This window comes from Diuraphis noxia, unplaced genomic scaffold (genome assembly GCF_037042655.1).
Source record: "Diuraphis noxia isolate RWA-SAM2 unplaced genomic scaffold, SU_Dnox_SAM2 contig0001, whole genome shotgun sequence".
NCBI lineage: Eukaryota > Metazoa > Arthropoda > Insecta > Hemiptera > Aphididae > Diuraphis > Diuraphis noxia.
Genome location: NW_028301711.1, coordinates 59,460,194 through 59,477,210, shown reverse-complemented (window position 1 = coordinate 59,477,210; position 17,017 = coordinate 59,460,194). Strand labels below are relative to the sequence as shown.

Here is a 17,017-nt window from a genome sequence, read left to right as displayed (position 1 = left end):
CATACACGAGTTACACAATATCTCATAGTGTTCATAACAACTTAATTTCATAACCTAACAAAACAGCATAAATAAGAAGATGGCGGCCTCCGTCCCCACTCCACGCAAAACGTTCTTGGCATCGAGTGTCCTTTCTGATTTTATCTATTCTGTGGTATTACGTCCTCTTAACAAAAATATTTTCCCAGGTCTGTCTAGTTATGTATGGCATGTGCATCGTAGTGATATTTTTCCGAGTCCTTGATTCCACATTCACCTATAGTTCCAAAATAAATATTTTAATTTTTATCAAATGGTATTACCTATAATTATCAAAATATGTCCAAATATTAATTTTGATTAAAATATTCCATTGCGTTAATTAGTCGATTCGTTGAAAATTTTTTGATAATAGTGATAATACCTATATTTGATTAAAAAAAACTCTGAACATAATATTGGAAAGCTTTTTTGAATTTATATTTGTTGACTATGATGTTTCACAAGGTTCCTGATTAAAAATTCGATTTTTCTATTGTTTTATTATATTTCCCGTTTTTCCCTTAATTTTTAGTTTGTTTATCCCGATTATTTAGAAAAATATTAAGAATTTTTACTTTTGACTCCCCAAAGTACCAACTAGATTCACTTTCTGATCGAATAAGGTACTGAAGTAAAAAATCAAAGCACTTTTACTGCCACAAAACGTGATGACGGACACAAAAAAAAAAATATTCATGGTTTTGACGAATTTTTGTCAATATTTGAACTTCAAATGCTAATAAAAATAAATTGTGCCTATGTATTCTTATAATTTTTTAATCACTATAAGAATAACTTATGAGAAACTTTGTATTAAATTTTCAAGTAACTATTTTGATTTTGAACGAAGTGATGAATGTATTGATTTTACAATGTGTGTGTGTGTGTACAGCATAACTAGTCGAAATAAAGCTTCAATTTCAAACTTTGGGGGTGATTTCTGATGTAAAAGTGAATATCCTGATGCATTATAGAGGTCAACAGTTAACATTTCCCAACAGTTTTCAAAAAAATCGAAAAAACAAAAAAAAAATGACAGAAAAACTGGAATTTTTACGCAAAACCAGTTTTTGACCAATTCGATTTTTTTATATGGTTGTAATTCAAAAACTAATCACTGTAAATACTTGAAATTTTTATCAAATGTTTATGTTAGTGTTATGTATATAGGTACAGTTTAATTTTCAAAACATTTTGACTTTTTTTTAGTTATTTATAGACCACTGAAATTTTCGATTTTTATGAGAATTTTTTTTTTAAGTGTCGATAAAATTTTTTTGGCCGAGTCAAAATACTTGAAAATTTAATTCAAATTTCCTTATAAATTATTCTTATAGTAATTAAAATATTATAAGAATAAAAGGCACATTTTTTTTTATTAGCATTTGAAGTTCAAATATTCGTCAAAATCATGGAACGAATGCAGTTTAGCTCCCAAGCGATTTTTTGGAATTTTTTTTTTTCAAATTGTGTGTTTTTGCATGTTTAATTTGATGGTACTTTCAAAAAAAGCCGGTCGAACTTATTTTGGAAGTTATGGCCAAAAAACTTCAAAATGCTTAACTTTTTCAAAAAACGTGTTTTTGAATTGAAAATACAAAAAATTTAAGTTTTTAGAATTTTTTTTTTAGATACGTTTGTGTTTATATGCTTAATATTTTGGTGGAATCAGAATTTTCCTATCGTACTTACTTTTTATGTTATTGTCAATAAACCACATAAAACTGAATTATAAATTTATTTCAAACATTTGCATATTTGTGAAACTCAAAATTAATTTTTTTGACTTTTTTTTTTTTATTCGATGAGTAATAACATATATAAGTTTTTGGTGAAATCAGAACTAACTTATATTTTTTGGTTTGGAAGATATAGATTAAAATAATAAGCAATAAAAAATCAAAATGTACAGATTTAGATAATATTATATATTATATTATATCAGTATCGTCGTCATCAGAAACGTCGATCCCCTCGTTGTTATATTTATGTGGATTGTATAAATTGCCGGCTAAACGAAAAAATTCAATTACAGGGTCTAGATTTAATAAACGGCATTTTTTAAGAAACATAAATTTGGCCATGTAGCCGCCATAGAAATGTTTTTTCCTCGAGTATTGCGACAGCGAAGCTTTCGCATGTCTCCACATTCCTTCGACTGTGTTGGTGTGGGCGCCTGTAATTGGGTCTTTAAAGTTCACTGAATGGTTCACTTTAAAATGTTTGAAACCTTCATCATTCAAACAGTCGTAACTCTGGAATATATTTAATATAAACGAAACGTGAAACCGAAAAATAGATTGAAAGTACCTACATACATACTTTCCAACAATCGCTTATTATTTGTGTTCCAGGCAGCACCCACTCTTTAATTACAGCTAGCAATGTTTCCTTATCCCGCTTTTCGACAGGAATTAGAAAACATGCTCCATTGTCTCTTTGTATACCACCAAATATCCACTGACCCTCAACTGCATGTCCTCTATGATATTTGCGTTTTCCAAATTTGGACTCATCGATCTCAACCGTTTTACCTACTCCTCCTAATTGTTATATTAAAATACTATTCAGATACAGCATACTATTAGATTTTAAACTTTTAAAGGTAATAACTACCTACCAATTTTTTCATGATGTATTATCATGCCATCGAAAACCACTTCACGGTGAAAATACGCCCAGTCCACGACGGTATGTTGAGCAATCCCTAACTCCTCGGAAAGGAACAATAGTGATACACTTTTCGTCCATAAATACGTAAAACTAACAATCTTGTACAAGGATAAGTGGGACTTGTGGAAAAATGTATCTTTCCTTATAGATTGATAAACATCACATTTTACCTTTGGAAAATACTGTTTATTAATTAAGATTGATTTTTTAGGAGGCCAAAAGTAATTAAAAAAAAAAAAAAAACACCCCCGATGGGGGGGGGGCATGGGTAAATTTATAGAACGATTACAATGTCAAACTATTGGGAACTGAAAAACTGAATTTTCAAATAATAAAGTTTAAGCATTTACTTTTTTTCGACTTGAATTTGTGTAATATTCTCGACATCTCCATACATATCCGTCCAAACAATTTGCTTTCAAACATAATTTAAGATAATGCCCATGATCACATTGTAGTGCATTGTTTTTGGCAATTAGTGTCCAAGACTGCAATTTTTCAAGTACTTCTATAGAAACTGGCCCTTGACGTTTTCGCTCAAAAAGCTCGTAAATATCAATAAAATCGTGAGGCATGTTTATAACAGTTCCTAAAAACTTTTGTAGACAAGACACAACTCTGAAAATTAAATTCGACGCAAGATCGCAACTACGACAACGACTACGCAAAAACTCGATAATGTAGGTATTATAAGTAATCTTTAATCGTGGTCTTTTATTATTATTATTATTATTATTATTATATCAACATAAACATCATTATAGTAATGTGATATTATAAATAATATAAACATTAATTATACTGATATTAGTCAGTTAGAACCTAAAGATATTTTAATATTAATGAGGAAATAATATTATATAGTACAAATGGATAAGATTATTATAATGTGGAAATAATAGTATGTAATAAAAATGGGTATTGGACGAAAGTAATTACGAAGAGTGCCTTTGGCGACGAGTGTATTTAGAATTGAAGAAAGAAGTGTGATTAGTGGACTGATATTACCAGTGTGGCGGTACCTTACTTAGTTATACAGCACACATATTATGAACATACGATGAATCGTTGGATGTTCGATGAAAGTTTATATATTTGTCATTGTGGATTACGTGTTTCAATACGTGACAAACCAAATGCTTTTTTGGAAAATAGTACAACACAATTTGTTGTATGCCAAAAAAATTACACTGACCCCTCAAGATGTCGATACTTTAAATACATGGCAGAAGATTACCACTTATGTGACTGTCGTACACAGGCGTCATTGCGTGTCGCCAAATCAGGTAAACATATAGGTAAACCATATTATACGTGTGCAAAATCATATTCCTACCCGAATAGATGCAGATATTTTATGTTGTATCAAATTGAATATTGAATATTATATTTTATGAATAAAATACATATTACCTGTACATTTTGATTTTTTATTGCTTATTATTTTAATCTATATCTTCCAAACCAAAAAATATAAGTTAGTTCTGATTTCACCAAAAACTTATATATGTTATTACTCATCGAATAAAAAAAAAAAGTCAAAAAAATTAATTTTGAGTTTCACAAATATGCAAATGTTTGAAATAAATTTATAATTCAGTTTTATGTGGTTTATTGACAATAACATAAAAAGTAAGTACGATAGGAAAATTCTGATTCCACCAAAATATTAAGCATATAAACACAAACGTATCTAAAAAAAAAAATTCTAAAAACTTAAATTTTTTGTATTTTCAATTCAAAAACACGTTTTTTGAAAAAGTTAAGCATTTTGAAGTTTTTTGGCCATAACTTCCAAAATAAGTTCGACCGGCTTTTTTTAAAAGTACCATCAAATTAAGCATGCAAAAACACACATTTTGAAAAAAAAAAATTCCAAAAAATCGCTTGGGAGCTAAACTGCATTTATGCCGAATACGTCATTAGGTCTGGTAGTATATTGTAAAATTACGGCGAAAAGGGGAGGAGTTTCTTAAAAAAAAATATTAAAGGTGCTACTTCTATAAACCTGGTGGTAGGGGGAAGGGGGTCGTGAGTTGACTGATTTTTTTTCACCTATTTTGAAAGGCCACGACGTTCAAAAAGTTGAAAAACGCTGATTTAAATCATATTCAGTTCGGTCAATACCTCCAATGTCTACACACGTACGTAATGAGTTTCGCTCCGTTATTGCAATCGCCTACGGTCTTAATAATTAAGTATTTCGTCTGAGATATACGTATTACACGTTGGTCGAAGTCCACGTCTCCTGACGCGCTTCGCCAAATATGCCGTCCAAACGAAATTTATCTGCTTCGTCAATTTCACCCAACCCATTGACAATAAGTCAATAAAAAAATTTTTTGTTTCACCAAATCGGTTCTCCGTTCTCGCTACGGATGAGTCCACCGATAGTGCACTCGAAATGCCCGTTTCAAACAGCTCAAACGATCCTGAAGTACCAACTATCATCGAGCATGTTGTGGAGCCGGAGCCTCCCCCTCTGTATATTAAAAATATAAACAATTTCTCAGCATTTAAAAACGAACTATCAAGGATTACCAATCTAAACGCCTTTACGTGTAAGTCAACTTCTCATTATCTGATCGTTCGTCCCAGTGATCGTATCAGTTATAATACAATCATTCAGCACTTAATGGATACTAACGCCAGTTTCCACACTTTCCTTCCTCGTCAACTTCGCCCATACAGAATCGTGATAAAAAACCTTCACCATACTACTCTGTGCACGGATATTTCCACCGCCTTGTTAGACAAAGGACATTCCGTGAAACACGTAATGAATATTAAAAATAAAAACAAGTGCGCTCTTCCAATGTTTTTCGTCGATTTATTTCCCCAAAATAACAACAAAGATGTTCTTAATATTACGTCTTTACTCAACACCATTGTCGTCATCGAGAAACCTCATAAAGCCCGTCGTGGTCCCCCACAATGTCATCAATGTCAAAACTACGGTCACACAAGAAATCAGTGTCACCATACTCCTAGGTGCGTCAAATGCAGCGAAGATCATTTTTCCGAGGAATGCACAAAAGACCAAAACAGCCCAGCCAAATGCGCCCTCTGTGCTGGTGATCATACGGCCAATTACAAAGGCTGCCCAGTTTTCAATTCACTTTCTGAGCGTCTTAAAAAACATCAGAACAAAAAACGAACGCAGACTCTCAAAATAAATAAACCGGTCGAATCATTTCTTCCAAACACTTTTACTTCCTCTCAGTCCAAACCGTCTTATGCATCTGTTGTTTCCAAGCCCGATGATATCAATGCTACTAAAAATAACATTAGGTTGAATTCTTTTAATGACCTTCCCACATTATCTAATTTTCTGTCCGAGCTATCCTCACTGATTAACCCCCTCCTCTCTCTGCTTACAGTTGTTTTACAGAAACTTAATACACCATAAATATTATTGTATTAATAATTGTATAATATGCTATATCTGACTTGTGCTAACATGCAATCTTGTTATTATTTTATATTACTTCTTGACAATATCTATATTTGTATTATTATGTAATCTTATCTGCTGTATTATATATTAACTGTAATTGTTGAGCTATAATGGTTTTATACCGATAGCTAATAAAAAAAAAATAAAAAAAAAAAAAAATCATATTCAATATTGTCATGGCGTCATGCTCTATAACAGGGATGGCCTCTAACCTTAGTTTTGAGAGCCACAAATGTATGAAGCTATTTTGAAATGAGCCACCTTGCTAAGACAGGAAGGTATGCTTATAAAATGAAAACACATTTTTAATTTTATAACAAATAATGGAACATTCATTTTGTGCACTACACAGAACATTATTGTTCAGGTAGGTACTCATTAAGAAATGAGATTTTACTTTTGAGAAATGCTTTTTATAATATATGAATTAATTTTACTCTAAGCTTGGTGTCAAAAGCCACTATATAATATATATATATATATATATGTCATATGATATGGCTATTATGACTGATATAGTGATATCAGATATGCATACAACAATATTTGTACAAATAAATAAGAAACTTAAAATTAATTAATTTATAGATATAAATAAAGATTTAAAAAATGTAAATAGTAAAATAGAAACAATATTAATAGTACCTGAACATGTTTTACTATACTTTTTTCATTGAGTTGGATTAGTTTTGGTTAGTAAGACAGTAACAATAAGATCTAGTTAACTGTCAAACAATTAATTGATGATGATATGGCATAGTGTAAGTTCATGTTATTAGCATAATTTAAAAATCTTAAGTTATAAGATTAAAAAACTTTTTATAGATTTAAATTTCAAGGCATACAAATAAAAATTATATTTATTTATTAAAATGACTTGAACATTCAACATATTACTTAACATAAATTTTTATGTAAAATTTAACAAATTAACAATTAACCTTTAATTTAAAATAATACCTTTTTCAAGGTTAAAAAAACTGTGCATTTTTTGAAAGAAAAATCAATTGTTCAGCATGACCTGGAGCGAGCGATGCACGATTATCTGTACAAATATTACCACCAGTACTAAAAAGCCTTTTACAAGGTACGCTAGTTCCAGGTATGCATAAATATTTTTCTGCCAATTTTTCAAGTTTAGAGAATTCTGCACCAAATTTTCTCCACCAATCTGTTGGATTTGCAGACAAACACACAACAGGCATCTGCAAGTATCCCTGTATTTCTCTGATAATACTTCCTTCATTAGATTCCTTAGTTGAAACTTCGTGTTCCATTGATAAAGAAGTTGGGTTGTCTAGAAATGCAGCTATACCTTAAAAACAAATATAATAATACAACAATTAAAAACAATACAAAATTATTGTTAATATTTAGTTTTAGCATATTATTATGTTGAATTGATATATTTTTTAAATAAAGAGAAGATAAATTATAATTAAATGTTTTAAATGTTTCATAATATAACATAGTTTTTACAAAACATTTAAATATAATATGTTTTAATAAATGTTTTTCAGTTTTAAAAATTTTTACCTGTAAATTGGTGATTTTTTTCAAGGAAAGGTCATTCACTAATTCTGAGTTGCTCATTTGTTCCATTTCTGATTTAATTGCATCATGAATAATACATATTTGGTTTTCATCTCCAAGATATTTGTTTCTGTGTCGAGGATCTAAAAATGAAGCTTTTTGTAATAATTGCATGGTATGTTCGTTACCAGAATATCTTTTAGACAATGTTTCTAAAACTTCTGAAACAACTAATTGTTCAACATGTTTAAGAGCTTGAGATAATGAATTTGTTTCTGAAGTTTCTTCTTCATCATCTTCATCACCTGAATCATTTTGATTGCTTGACTGTGTGAATATTTCTGTATAGTCATTTTCATCACTATTTGGAAATAATGGAACCGAGTATTCATTATCAATGAGATTATTACAATCAACATCATTTCTTTCACTAAATGGCTTATACATTAAATTCAACTTTTGATATATTGGTCATAAATCTGAAATTGTAATGTTCTTTTCAGATGCCATTGATTCACCTAACAGTTTCAATGGTTCAATTATTTTTAGCAAACGGTTTATAAGCTTCATTTGATTACGAGTAGGTAATAAATTATAATGCTTTGGTGTAGTAAAAATTTGTAAGAGAGCTGAATATTGAGTCTTGACAAAATAAAGACAAGGCATAACACTCCACCATCTAGTTTCTGATGATGATGGTGCTACCAATTTGGGAAGATTCAACTGATTTTGTGCTTCTAACAATGATCTCTTCATTTTATTACTATAGTGGAAAATTGAACGTATTCTTGTTGCATTTGTAATGCAAATTTTGACAGGTTGAATATTAAATGCACGAGTCACTCCGGTGTTTAACGCATGACCAAAGCAAGCAACATGGTTAAAATTCATTAAGCTGACTGCTCTTAAAATATTTGCACTACAATCTGTTGTAATTGCTATAATTTTTTCATTGTCTATTTTCCACTCATATAATATCTCTTTAATAGATCGTTGAAGATTCTGAGCTGTGTGGTCAATATCTAATGAAGTACAGTCTAAACAAAAAGTTTCTAATTTCCACTCGTTAGAAATTGCATGAGCTGTCAAACCAATAAAAGGATGTCCATTGTTAGATATCCAGCAGTCTATTGTAAGTGCTATGAATTGTCCTGAAGAAAGTTTAGTTTGTATTATAAGCCTTATCTCATCATACATTTGAGGTATTTTATGATCTGAGAAATACTTCCGACTTGGTATCTTAAAATTTGGACATAAAGTATTCATAAGTTGTTTAAAACCTGGCTTCTCAACAGACCTATAAGGTTGCATATCCATACACACCCATGTTGCTATAACATTTTTATATTTTTCTTCTGTTTGTTTGTCTAGGGGTCGTATAACTCTAAGTGTAGATTGGACTTTAGGCTTTATAATAGAATTTGATGAAATGGATTTTTGTTCTGGCTGTATACTAGGATACGATATGCTAGTAGTAGTTGATAATGTTTCTGTAGTTTGGTTAGATTGCTCTTGTATCATTTCATCAGTACTATCACTAATATATATATATATATATATATATATATATATATGTAATATAATTGCTATTTTATCATCCAATGTTGGGGAATGTTAATGAAAATGATTAAAAGTTAAAAGTTAAGTTAATTCAATTATATTACCTTCAGTTAAAAATTAACAGTCAACAAAGAAAAATTTAACAAGTTGTAAGTTTTATGCATATATCTATTATATCTATAATATTCATATTAATTGGAAAATATTATTGGAAATCAATAAATTATTATGTATAAGAAGTTGAATGTTAAGATAGAAAATAAAATTAACCTAACTCAGTTAAAAACAGGTAAACTATTTTTTTTTTCAAGCTACAATATTTTTAAGCCATTCAGTTTCCTAAATTTTTGATTCACACAAACATTTATCAGGACATAACAATGAGCAAACATCAGATGATTATGTCATTATGATATCAGATAGGTAAACCTATTGTTAGAAAATAAATTACAAAAATCGAAAAAGAGTCGACAAATCAGAATTTTATGGTGGTTCCGAATGATACGAAAATACAATAAATTTAAATGCACAATAATGATAAAGATAATTAACTATAAAAAGTTAAAAACAAAAACAATTAACTAGTTAAGTTAATGCCAACCTTTATTATCATGAAATATGTATATTGTATAATGACTTTGGAGTTGGGTAATTATTTAAGAATACACATGAAATAAAACTCATCTTATTTAGGTGTACCTATATTTAAATTCATAATACTAATTAAAAAAATGTTCATAATATTTTAACCAACTTTAATGAACGATTAAAAGAAGCAAAATATATATATTAACTTAACACTACCTATATTTGATTTAAAATTATGTAAAGTTTATATGGGTACTAGAAATATATCAATTACCATTAACTATTCAACTATTGTATTGTTTTTAAGTTTGCAACTAATGTAATTGTATTTTTTATTAATTTGCATCTATTTATATTCAAAGGTGGGCATTAACTAGTTGAAAAGTTATTTTTTTAAAACTTTTTAACTTAACTAGTTAGTTTCTAATCAATTTATGAATTAAACTAGTTTAATTTAATATACAGTTGAAATAACCAAGTTTTTCACAGTCGAAAAAAGTTCATCAAGTTAAAAACATTTTGAAATTTTTTGTTTAGGTACATAAATATTAGTATATTTAGCATAGTATAAAATTAAAATAAAGTATAATAATATACAGTGTAGGTACATTATGATAAAAGTTCAATAAAATTGTTTTTTATAATTTATAAATTAGAAACTAGAGAGACCAATTCACTTTTAATGTGATTTACATACTTATTTAAAAAAATAGATTAACTTTTTCTAAACTGAGTTGAGTTAATAGTTTTTACCATAATAAATTTTAACTTATCGATTTTGTATCCTCTTGCCTACCTTTGTTTAGGTATTTTATATCTACATAATGCATACCTAAATAAATAATAAAATATTTTTAATACTTACATATCATCAGTGTTGTGTTTTATATAGATAAATTATCTAGATAGTTTTATTTTTATCTTTTATCTTATACAGATGAATGTGAAATATTTTATCTATGCTGCTATCTAAGATAAATAACTAAAATATATAGATAAATTTATCTAGATAACATTTAATTTTTAAATATTTATATAATAAGTAATGTTATTCAGGTATTTTATATTTTCCGATTAAAAAATTGTAAATTTATATTTAGTTTATTTTATTTATTTTTTTATATTTTTTAAATATACATTTATAGTATACATCATAACTAAAAATTATTATTGTAACTATTACCTATTCAGTTATATTATTATATGAATACTATATTACTATGTATTACTGTATTAGCATTGAATATATAAATATAAATAATATAATAGTATATTTTATACTCTATAGACTATAGTCAATGATTTTTTTCTTCATATTCTCAATAATAAACTATAAAAAAATAGTTAACGTTTTGGTTTAATTACGTATCGCCGTATCGGCATATTCGTATCGTATTTGCCGACTGTCTACAATGGCTATAGATACTAGTATCTTATATAGCCATGCTGTCTAGCCTGTCTACACACAATTACACAATATAGTGATACCCGCATTTTACACTTAAAATTTGAAACTATCATATAACAAAATTATTATTGATTAATAATAACTATTACTAATAAGTGTAATAACTTATAGGTATTATAATCAGTATTCAGTATTACGTAGTATAAAATAAAATATCTACAATACTAATTTTAGCATTGCAATAATATTATATACATGAATAGTGTATATCTATATTTTAATAATGTTTATATTATACCGATAACAATCTGTATTCTGTATCATTAAGTTCTATAATTAGATAAACATGGAATTTATTTCGGTATACCATTGACCAATCATAAATTCAATAATTAATTTATTTAATAGTTTAACCAAACACGGGAACATAGTACATACTGTCGACTGTCACACACTCACACTGTTTACTTTTATTCACTGTCTAGTGCTCTATAGTCCGCGCAACGAAAACTGGCCGGTTACCCCCGAAACCCGCCCGCCATGAACGTGCCGCTAGCCGCGGGTTCTCAAACTACGCGTCGCCGCTGCGATGTTATACAATAGGCGCACGCGGTGTGTTTGTTATGCGATGTTGAAAACCAGTTTTAGCTGTATAATTTTAATTTTATAATTATAATTTTAACTGGAATGTATTGTATAGAGGGGTCGTAATTATTAATAAATGTAAAATATTAAGTATAGCCAGCATAGGTATAAATATTATTTTATTTTTATTGTATGTGTAAAAATATTATTTTTTTTTTTACTGATTTGCAATTATTATTAACAATCAATAAACTGTATATATATTATATCACGTATTGAAATTATGTTTTATACTGATAATCTTATAAACCATTTTCTCTCATGATTGGTATAATAATTAATTAATATATACCATGTGAACGAATAATTTTAAAAAAACGCGGCAATTAGCTTAATAACCACTTATTGACAATTGCCACTAGAGTCACACCAGTCACCGGCCAGTTTTCGTTGCGCGGACTATAGTCTCTAATAGTAGTCAAGTCACTTATACAGTTATACGTTATTCCACCAACCTCACAATATTCGAATATTCGAATAAACCATTGTTATTTGTTACCTATCTGTTTTACACAATATGGACAAATTTGTAAGTTCTGAGTCAAACTGCACTTCAAATAAAAAGCAAAAGCTTCAAACGCAATCCAACGACCTCGATGATCTCAAACCATCAAATGAAAATAGTATTAAAAGTACTAATTGCTATATTCTTGATGGACAACTGTTCAGTGTCATAAAAGATGATGATAAAAATATATCAGCCCAGTGCCAAATGTGTACTAAAGTTATTCAAGGGCAAAAAGGTTCTACTGGAAATTTTCTTAGTCACATCAAGGTATGTATTAACTTTATTTAATAAATAAGGAATTTTGAAACATGAACATTGATTAAAATAGTGTAGTACCTACCTATTAATTTTAAATGTTAAGAAGATTTATATAGAGTATAGACAAACTAGTGGGTAGGTACTGAATAGTTAATATTAATTAGGTATCTAATTTACAAAATACAATAATAATCCATTTTTATCAATTATATTATTCTATGATGATAGGCTACCTATTTTCTGTATACATAGCCACATAGGTAGTACACTGTTTTCATTATGATTTTCTTTTTTTTTTTACCTAAGTGCCTTATACTTTAATCATAAATAATTATCTTTAATAAACCTGCGCTACGACCTAAAGCTATTATTTTAATAATATGTTTAACATATTTTTTGATTTTTAATAAAAGCATACATTATTTATAATCTATATATACCATTTAAAAGAAAGCTCTATCAAAACACTATTGGCTAACCAAAATATTAAATAATAAAAAAAAAATTAACATTTCTTTTTTAGATTTGTAATGGGCTAGTTTACTTTACCATCCGCTTTACCATTACAATTTCTTGGTAGTATTGAATTGATAAGTAATGTATATTTTCTAATAAAAAATGTTTACCTATATATTTTATAATACCTAACATTGTAGATACTATTTGAATGTATATTTTTATAGTATAAACATCCAGGAAGTCTTTCAAAAGTTAAGGCAATAAAAGATTGTTACAAATCAAAAAAATCAACAAATGATTCAACATTGCCTTCTACTCAGTCAACATTGCCATTCGCACAGTCAAATAAAGTTTCAAAATCTAAAGTAAGTACTTCTCCTGAACTAGACCTGGTTAAGTTCTACTACAAAAACTGGATATCTTGTATATCATTTTTAAATAGGTTTTAAAAGAGCTATGTAGTAGTTTATTTACTTTTTTAAGCAATAAAAAATTCAGATTACACTTTAATCACTACAGATATTTTCTTAAAGTACCTACCTAATTGTTTTCACATTTGAAACTCAAACATTTGATATAGATCATCTAATATTCTAATTATTGCACCAATTTAACATTAAAATCTAAATAAAGTTGGTTAAAAATAGTTTATAATTAAACAAATCTACAGGGTGATTCTTTTATCAAACAACACTCATTATTTCAAAAACTATTGACTTTTTTCAAAATTTTAGAACCATCTTGTTCTAGAACTATATATTTTTTAAATATTTTCACCCTTATATTTATCAGGTTAACCATTATCAACTTTTGATTTTCAAATGACAACCTATACTTAAAATTTCATAAATTAAAAAGGCTATTTTTCAATGAATTTTCATGTTTAAATTTTCATTTTTCGTTAATCCGTTTACAAGATATAGCCTCCCAAAGTTGGGTGGTTTTGGGTAGTGTTTGTGTGTTATAGGTGTATGTTAGGTGGTATTTACACACAGACACCATATAAGTGTTGTTTGATAAAAGAATCACCCTGTATACAGGGCGATTTTTTTATCATGAACCACTCATTATTTCAAAAAGTATCAATGTTTTTTAAAATATTTTTTTACAAAGTTTCATATTGTTAAAAAAACAACGTTTTTATGAAAAAATTATATTTTTTAATATTTTTTATCCTTATAATTTTTTAAGTTTTTTACTTTTTTGAATGGCAACCTACAGTTTTAATTTCATATTCCAAAGCAGAATATTTTTCTAAGTATTTTGATACGTAAAAGTCGAATTTTGGACGAGTAGTTTATGAGTTATAAGTATTTAAAGTTTAGATTGGCGGAGTGGAGTGGTACGGGGTTACCCCGCAAAATGTTTGTCCACTACTCCGCTTGTCTAAACTTTAAATACTTATAACTCATGAACTACTACTCGTCCAAAATTCGATTTTTACGTATCAAAATACTTAGAAAAATATTCTGCTTTGGAATATGAAATTAAAACTGTAGGTTGCCATTCAAAAAAGTAAAAAACTTAAAAAATTATAAGGATAAAAAATATTAAAAAATATAATTTTTTCATAAAAACGTTGTTTTTTTAACAATATGAAACTTTGTAAAAAAATATTTTAAAAAACATTGATACTTTTTGAAATAATGAGTGGTTCATGATAAAAAAATCACCCTGTAGTTATTAGACGTATTATATTGTATTGCATTTACACAATACTTTCTCATAGACCATATCATTATCCAAAATGAATAATTAGTTTTAACAAACTTAATATTTCAACTAGTAATAACAATAATGTTCAAATGAGTTTATCAGTTTATTGCTGCTGCAGTTCTTTGCAGTTTTTCATTTATACAATTATAATTTTAATTTGCTCAAATATTATTCATTAGTTGTCTTACTATTATTTTGTTGAGAAATGAGAATATCCATTAAATAATAACCTACCTAAAAGTGCTATAGTTTAAATAATATAATTTTTATGTTAATATTTATAGTTGTTTAATTTTGTTTTTGGTAACTACATTGGTTTTTGAATATATTGTTGAAGAAATGCGACCCATGGTAACTTGTGAAAAACCAGCTTTTCGGCGTTTAATCAAAGGTCTTACTAGAATCACAGAAAATATTTCTCTTCCTGATAGACAAGTGATGTTAAAAGAGTTAAAACTTAAATATTTGTCATATAGTTCTATGTTAACTAAACTTATTTCTGAGCATAACTTTATATGTACTACTGCCGATATTTGGAGCTGCAACAACAAGAGTTATTTAGGCATGACATGTCATTTTATAAATGAAAATACTTATAATAGGTCATCTTATGTTCTAGGATGCAGAGGCATAAAAAGTAGTCATACTTATGATAATATTGCTGAGATTATCAATGAAATTACTAAATACTATAAAATAAATAATTCTAAAATCTCGCACACCGTTACCGACAATGCTAGTAACTTCGGAAAAGCATTTAGAATATTTTCTTCTCAAGTCAATTGGTTTGGAAGCGGTGATTCATGTTCTGATAATTCAGATAATGAGGAAGAAGTTGAAATCATTACAATGGATTCAATACTTAGTTCTGAAAGTTATAGCAATGAATATGAATTACCAGAGCACATGACATGTACTGCTCATACACTGAATTTTATAGCAACTGTAGATACTTCTAAAATTTCTCACTCGTCCTATAATAAAATATCAACTTCAACTTTCAAAAAGCTAAATTCGTTTTGGAATCTATTGAGTAGAAGCACTGTCGCTTCTGATAAAATAGAATATGTATGCAATTGTAAATTTCCCGTTCCCATACTAACTAGATGGAACTCTATGTTCTTTGCTGCTAAAAAAGTAGTTTCTTATAAAGATAAACTTATATCTATATTTGATGATTTGAAATTAAGTAAACTTACGTTAAACGAATGGTCATTTTTAGAGGAATATTGTTGTGTAATGGAGCCATTAGCTGTTTCCCTTGACAAATTACAGGGTGAAAAAACATGTTTTTTGGGTTATGTTATTCCCACAATAATTCCACTGAGATTAAAGTTACTTAATTTACCAAGTTTGGTGTATTGTAGGCCATTATCATTGTCGATAGTTATTAGTCTAGAAAAAAGATTTCCATTCATATTTAATCTTGAACATGTCAAAAGCAAAGCTTATATATTGTCATCAATAAGTCATCCAAAATTTAAATTAAATTGTATTCCCGTAAGATTTATGTCAATTTGTAAAAAATTATTTAGATTCAAACACAGAATTGGAAACAGTTGATAATGATGATGATGATGATTTTTATAATATTCTTAATGAAAATAATTCTGAACCATCTACTTCTGCATCAACAAACATTGCTAATGTGCAAGCTTTGTCTTACTTAGATTCTAAAGAAAAAGAACTGAACATTTTAAACTCTTATCCTATTGTAAAACATGTATTTCTTAAATATAATACAACATTACCATCTTCTGCTCCTGTGGAACGCTTGTTTAGTTGTGGGTCTCAAATTTTAACTCCCAGGCGTAACAGACTAAGCGACAAAACATTTGAAATGCTTTTATGTTGTAGGTGTTTCCTTTTAAATAATAATGATCGACTACAATAATGTTTCAATTCTTTGATATTCTTCTTGTATTATAAAGTTTAAGATTTGGTTTATTAAAATGTATAGTTATATATGTATTTTGTTTTTGTTAAGTTCTATGAAACATAACTATATTATTATAATATAGTAATACTATTACTAAAGACTAAAGTATTAGATTTTTATTTTTAAAACAAAAATTGCTTATTATTTTTATTTTATAAGATTTTTTTACTTATTGCAATACATAAATGTTATTATATTATGCTTATATTATTTGTTATTATATTTGAGGAAAAATAAAAAAAAATATATTAG

At 27.9% G+C, this 17,017-nt stretch overlaps 3 protein-coding genes and 1 pseudogene across 3 annotated transcripts; 2 read left to right on the top strand and 2 right to left on the bottom strand.

Moving 5' to 3' along the window:
* Positions 1-1,952: 1,952 nt before the first annotated feature.
* On the bottom strand, positions 1,953-3,329 carry LOC149061048 (uncharacterized). Its single transcript, XM_089230814.1, has 4 exons — positions 3,045-3,329; positions 2,642-2,864; positions 2,344-2,564; positions 1,953-2,276 (listed from the first exon to the last, which is right to left on the bottom strand). Exons 1-4 carry the CDS (start codon positions 3,267-3,269, stop codon positions 1,953-1,955), a joined length of 993 nt encoding a protein of 330 aa, XP_089086940.1. The 5' UTR covers positions 3,270-3,329.
* A 3,793-nt stretch (positions 3,330-7,122) lies between these two features.
* LOC107167435 (E3 SUMO-protein ligase ZBED1-like) lies at positions 7,123-9,001 on the bottom strand (annotated as a pseudogene).
* A 3,273-nt stretch (positions 9,002-12,274) lies between these two features.
* On the top strand, positions 12,275-13,245 carry LOC149061047 (uncharacterized). The gene is made up of 2 exons (XM_089216158.1): positions 12,275-12,660; positions 13,175-13,245. The coding sequence occupies exons 1-2, from the start codon at positions 12,403-12,405 to the stop codon at positions 13,229-13,231; spliced, it is 315 nt and encodes a 104-aa protein (XP_089072284.1). The 5' UTR covers positions 12,275-12,402; the 3' UTR covers positions 13,232-13,245.
* Positions 13,246-13,334: 89 nt separating this feature from the next.
* On the top strand, positions 13,335-16,529 carry LOC149061046 (uncharacterized). The gene is made up of 2 exons (XM_089216157.1): positions 13,335-13,475; positions 15,164-16,529. The coding sequence occupies exon 2, from the start codon at positions 15,166-15,168 to the stop codon at positions 16,387-16,389; it is 1,224 nt and encodes a 407-aa protein (XP_089072283.1). The 5' UTR covers positions 13,335-13,475; positions 15,164-15,165; the 3' UTR covers positions 16,390-16,529.
* Positions 16,530-17,017: the final 488 nt, after the last annotated feature.

Coding starts and splice junctions, on each gene's coding strand:
- LOC149061048 (XM_089230814.1), bottom strand. CDS start 3,269: ATGCCTCACGATTTTATTGATATTTACGAGCTTTTTGAGCGAAAACGT. Junction 2,865..3,044: donor CAAATTCAAGTCGAAAAAAA/GTAAATGCTTAA, acceptor TATTTTCCAAAG/GTAAAATGTGATGTTTATCA. Junction 2,565..2,641: donor AATACATCATGAAAAAATTG/GTAGGTAGTTAT, acceptor TATAACAATTAG/GAGGAGTAGGTAAAACGGTT.
- LOC149061047 (XM_089216158.1), top strand. CDS start 12,403: ATGGACAAATTTGTAAGTTCTGAGTCAAACTGCACTTCAAATAAAAAG. Junction 12,661..13,174: donor ATTTTCTTAGTCACATCAAG/GTATGTATTAAC, acceptor TTTCTTTTTTAG/ATTTGTAATGGGCTAGTTTA.
- LOC149061046 (XM_089216157.1), top strand. CDS start 15,166: ATGCGACCCATGGTAACTTGTGAAAAACCAGCTTTTCGGCGTTTAATC.